We start from the raw sequence: 5,635 nt of genomic DNA on the forward strand, positions 1-5,635 counted from the left end.
TGAGGAGCTCGGTCACCCGGGAGGAGCTCAGAGTAGAACCGCTGCTCCTCCACATCGAGAGGAGCCAGCTGAGGTGGCTCGGCATTTGTTTCGGATGCCTCCTGGGCGCCTTCCTAGGGAGGTGTTCCGGGCATGTCCCACCGGGAGGAGGCCCCGGGGAAGACCCAGGACACGCTGGAGGGACTATGTCTCTCGGCTGGCCTGGGAACGCTTCTGCATTCCCCCGGAGGAGCTGGAGGAAGTGTCTGGAGAAGAGAGGGAAGTCTGGGCATCTTTGCTTAGACTGCTGCCCCCGCGACCCGGTTCCGGATAAGCAGAGGAAAATGGATGGATGGATGGAAGAAAAAAATACTTCTGTTTGGCAAAGAATTAAGTCAGATTATTCTAATCATTTAAAGGATAAAGTGGCACCAGAATTTATTGAATATATATTTTACAACATTTGGTTAATTCTTCCACCTGTTCAAAGTTTAGATAAAGTGTTTGTACTGGAAGCACCCTCACAAAACACTGCTGTTTTTAGCTGGTTGTCCAGTTCTGATGCTCACATGCACATTGTAGGCGCTTCTGGAGGTGGACAGGGGTCACCATGGGCACTCTGATCGGTCTGCCCAGCCCCATATGCAGCAAGCTGTGATGCACTGCGTTTTCCGACACCTATCATAGTCAGCATTATGTTTTTCAGAAATTGGCACTACAATAGCTTTTCTTTTGGACTGGACCAGAGGGACTAGCTTACGCTCCCCATGTGCACCAATAAGCCTTGGGTGCATACAGTATGACCCTGTCACTAATTAACTGGTTGTCCTTCCCTGGACCACTTATTGACCGCTGTGTACAGGAAACACCCCAGGAGACCTGCCATCCCAGAGATGCTCTGCCCCACTCATCTAGCCATCACAGTTTGGCTCTGGTTAAAATCACTCAGATCCTTACAGGCGCCTATTTTTCCTGCTTCCAACACATCACCTTTGAGAAGTGACTGCTCACTTGGTGCCTATATACCCCACCCATGGACAGATGCCACTGTAACAAGATCATCTATGCTATTCACTTCACTTTATCAGTGTGACTTTATCAGTGTGAGTATTCAGTGTGAGTATTCAGTGTACCGTACTGAAAACCTTGCCAGGGTACAAATGGTTAAAGGCTGGTGCGACCACAGGGCACAACAGCACGTCTATGTTACATCTTCTCCAATATGCGATTGTTTCATGAATGTAGTCCTAATGAAAACACAGACACAAGACCTCATTGTCCCTTTGTATGCTTTCATACATTCACAAGCATCAGTAGCTGAACTAATAGCACCTCAACAGCAGCATGCTGCTTCCACACATCTGCAACAGCTCTGAAAACAAAACAAGAAAGGATCAGTATGTGTTGACATTTTGCCCATAATATGTAATGTGTGATTAGTTATTAAAACCTCAAACACAAACTGCTAAACTTCAAGATTACTTTCTCACCCAACTCCAAGGAGGCTATTGAAAATGTGGGCAATACGAGGAGACTGCAAAAGACAAGCACAACATGAAAGACACATTGTAGCTGTTTTGTTAAATAACTGCCAATGTCACTTTAATTTGCTACTCAGTGTCCTTGAGGAAGAGTTATACATTCTTTATTATATATTTATGCATGTCTATTACAGAGGGATCAAACTCACCAGGCGTTTGAGAAGGAAGGCAATGGTTTTCTTCAACCACTTGGGAAGATAATAAGGGAGAACCTGTTGTCTGACACAGGGGTCCAGAGGGCTTCCCTCCCTAAAACGTAAACAATAAGGATCACTGGCACAAAATGGAACAATGAGATCAAGCGGGATTGTGCTGAGGTTTAATAGAGTTTCAGAACATAGAGAGTTCATACAAACAAAAACGAACATCATAGCACTCTGAGGTTATACTTGGACACAGCAGTGCTTTGAGCTAAATGATTACAATCAGCATACTAACAGGTTCACTGTGACAATAGTAGCATGTTGGTGTTTATAAAGTAACGGTCATAGACATGTATTCTTATATATGTAGAAATGCCTATGGTAATATTTACCCTGCTCACTACATTAGTTTTGCATATTAGCATAACATTTGCTAATCAGCAACAGATACAAAGTGCTGTTAGTTCTGCAGGTATTTAGGTATTTAAAAAAAAAAAAAAAGTATTGGACAAAGTCAAATTTTGACCTGATGATGGTGTTAAATGAAAAGCTAACCTATTACAAACTTTATCACAGTTCATCTTAAGCAGGGAATAAATGTGAGTTCCAAGTATCATGGCGATCCATCAAATGCCATTGAGGAATTTCAGTCTGGACCAAAATAAAGGACCAATTGACAAACTGACAAAATGACACAGCCGGATATTTTGATTATTCATTAATTGCTTATGTCAGTTGTCAAGCAATAACAGGTAATAGTTTCTGTCCACAGCTTGTTTTTTCTCACAGTGAATATTAAATATATTTGGTTTAGTACTGTTGGTTGAACACAACAGGCAATTTGAAGAAGGAAGCTCATCTTCAAAAGATAAAGTATGGTTGTCCAACATTTAAATTGGATGGTTTGGATAACGAGCAACAGTGAATGCACTGCTTAAGTAACTGACATCTTAAAAGAGAGGATTAACTCACAGTTTTTGTAGCAGGGTGGTAATGCCATCTGCAAACAAACCCTTTACAGTCAGTTCGCTGAGAGCATACTCGATCTTCAAGTGACTGTAGGGCACCAGCTATAGGCACAAAAAATACAGAGAAAAATTGGAAACATATGGCTCACATCCCAGATTTCATGAGCCAGCAGATCATATAGTGTGTGAATTAATCTGTGTGTGGCATGGTCTTACAGTGTGGCCTGCTTGCTCTAACAGAGCTTTGACTTCTCTTATGACTCGGGCCATGCTTGGAGACGGTTGTGTGTAGCCGTCGTTTTCTAGGTAACCGATCCTCAGAGGTTTGGAGCTCTGATATACCTGAGGACAAAACAATCTCATTCTCAGATGAGTTGGGAGACATTTGAGCAGATAAGCACAGGCAGATTCATTTTGAGACCTGACTAATAGATATTTGTGAATAAGAGGGTTTAAGTATTTAGTTAGGGCACAATAAAGAAATGGAATGACCATGAGCTGTGGATTTAATTTGTGGGTTTTAACAAGACTGGTTAAGGTCAGTGTGTCTACATAGCCAGTGCTCTGTTCACTGCGAATGGGCCAGAGAAAAGAAAACCAAGTGATCAAGAGTTCAGTCTTTACAGGAAATGCACCAATAATTACATTTTTATCTCCATGCATCCATACAGTTCATAGACATAGCACAAAAGGCAGCCTTCACTCTTCTTGAAGGATTTCCAAAAGGTTTTGGAACCTGGCTACAGGAAATTGCTGGCATTCAGCCACTAGAGCCTTAATGAAGTCAGTTACTGAAGTTGTGCAACAAAGGTCTGGCTTCCAGTCTGCAAACCAGTTCATCCCAAAATGTTTGCTGGGGTTGAGGTTAGGGCTCTGTGTTGCTCAGTAAACCTCTTTCGTACCAAACTTTTGACTTTTCACAATCTGGCTGTTGAAAAGGGCCTTCGCTGAATTATTGCCACAAAGTTGAAAGCCCACCACTGACTACAAATACTGTATCACTGTATGCTTTAACATGACCCTTGGAATAGTAATTTGACACTGGTGAAATACTCCTCTTTCCTTTCTTGCCAAGGGTTATATAAGAAGACTGGGTGCACTCCAAACTCTGACTGGACTGTGCTAGACAGGCAGGGTTTCTGTTTCATTTAAATTCAGCACATAAAATGACACGTCACTTGTTCACAGTTGAAGCCAAGCAAAATCAATAAATAACACGTGGAGTCCAACAGTATGGAGGTCAGTAACCCCTTAGTGGCCAGAACATGTGGGCGCCTTATCCTCAGAGTAGCCCACAGCTTTTGACTATAGATAAGGCATTTGAATATTTAGAAATATCACTCTGAACTTGACAATTCATTCCTTGACCTAAACTGTGTAAAAACCCAAAAACCACACTTGATATTACAGGTTGAAGCAAAGAAATAGCCTGACAAAAAACCTCAGTAAATCAGCAAATTTTCACTTTGTAGAGAACAAACAAATCTGATGTGAATTAGCAAAAATGAACAATGAGTGATGACAAGAATCTTTCAGTAGAGCACACACCTGCACATTAAAGGGTACAGGTGGAACAGTAGGGTCCAGGGAGAACATGTGGTTGCAGAGCAGAGCCTGCATACACAGAGCCAGACTGTCCACGTCTCTTGCCATGGGCCCAGGAGATGCCAGCACTATGTTTATAAGAAACAGCAATGAAATATAGTACCATGTAGCATTGCTAGGCAATGATGATGCAACTCTGCATTTATTGTATGTGCCAGCAGGAAGAATGTTTACTCCTTACCTGACTTTTGCCCTCGATAAACGTGACTCAATCCCCATGAACTTATCAAGACACAAAAAATATAACAAAGTAAAGATGCAAGGTGTCATGACCGGACAATGATTATTATCCATCAAGCTGACTAAAGAAGAGGCACTTACCTTAGCCGCCCTGCTGTTGGCTTGAAGCCACAGATTCCACAGAAGGCAGAAGGGAGACGAATACTACCTGCGATATCACTACCTAAACCAAGCAGAGAGCCTCCCCCACCAATGAGAGCCCCCTCCCCACCGGAGGAACCTCCAGAGGTCTTCTTGGAGTTATGAGGGTTCAAGGTCTGCCCATAAATCGGGTTACCACAGTCATAACTGGAGTTGGGACAATAACAGAGAAACACATAGATAAGCAACGAGCATCATGGCTTTGCCGATCTATAAATCATTTACAGTGTTAGCCTTTATGCAGGTCATATATGCCGTGTTTCCACTAGCAGAACGAGTGGAATATCCAATACTTCCCTTAACCACCACCAAACATAGCTTCCGGGGTTGATGCGGACTGTTTGTTTTTCAACAGCATTTTCTCTCCATCAGTCTGTTTAGAGGAGGAAGGAGCTGCTCCCTTCTCATACACGCAGTCAGCTGTATGGTGCTTATAATGCTAATGCTTGAGGTGTGAAGCAGCCTGATTTTGCAATATGCCAGCTGAGAAATAATCTACCTTAATAGGCCTTGAGGAATGTTGGTTTTCACAAAAGGAATGGCTCCCTGTCTCTTCAGAACCTTAACAAGCACACAGTCTTCCTGGGCAGGCTGGTCCAGATTAATGATCACACCACAGGAAGAGTCATGATTCTTGGGTTGTAAAACAAATAAAGAAAGCAAAGAGTTGAGGAATATTAAAATAGTCATAATAGATTTTCCAAGTTCATTCTTAATTAGAAACCCTGTAAATTTTGGCATCTGGTGATGATTAGGGCACTACATAACCTCAAAATACCTTGTATCCCAGGTTGTCTTTGATGCTAACTGGAACTCCATACAAAAGACCTTCCTTGTTAGAGGCAACAGTTTTTAGCTGATCAAAACTTTCCAGCAAAATCCCTGTGCAGCAGTTCAGCCTTTTCTGTAGATCCAGAGTCTGAGAGAAGAGGAGAAACAAACAGTATATTCAAGTTTCTCTTGCAATTAAAAGTGTATATAATACAAAAAAAATGTTATGGTACAAAAATGTTATTTA

General features: G+C 42.1%; 1 protein-coding gene across 4 annotated transcripts in view; it reads right to left on the reverse strand.

The window, feature by feature from the left end:
• The window catches only part of faah (fatty acid amide hydrolase), a 14,022-nt gene that overhangs the window by 4,787 nt on the left and 3,600 nt on the right, over nt 1–5,635 (reverse strand). For 2 of the 4 annotated variants that reach the window (XM_020607081.1, XM_020607080.1), the window contains exons 3-13: nt 5,396–5,536; nt 5,117–5,250; nt 4,558–4,764; nt 4,418–4,458; nt 4,180–4,304; nt 2,848–2,973; nt 2,636–2,733; nt 1,670–1,769; nt 1,470–1,513; nt 1,312–1,351; nt 1,118–1,226 (exon numbers count right to left, since the gene is read on the reverse strand). In XM_020607081.1, the coding sequence (XP_020462737.1) occupies nt 1,118–1,226; nt 1,312–1,351; nt 1,470–1,513; nt 1,670–1,769; nt 2,636–2,733; nt 2,848–2,973; nt 4,180–4,304; nt 4,418–4,458; nt 4,558–4,764; nt 5,117–5,250; nt 5,396–5,536 (1,165 nt within the window). Of the gene's footprint in view, nt 1–1,112; nt 1,227–1,311; nt 1,352–1,469; nt 1,514–1,669; nt 1,770–2,635; nt 2,734–2,847; nt 2,974–4,179; nt 4,305–4,417; nt 4,459–4,557; nt 4,765–5,116; nt 5,251–5,395; nt 5,537–5,635 lie in introns of all 4 variants that reach the window. The other 2 variants (XR_002275464.1, XR_002275465.1) reach the window with 2 other exon arrangements.

Source organism: Monopterus albus, unplaced genomic scaffold, assembly GCF_001952655.1.
Source record: "Monopterus albus unplaced genomic scaffold, M_albus_1.0 scaffold83.1, whole genome shotgun sequence".
In the NCBI taxonomy this organism is placed as follows: Eukaryota; Metazoa; Chordata; class Actinopteri; order Synbranchiformes; family Synbranchidae; genus Monopterus; species Monopterus albus.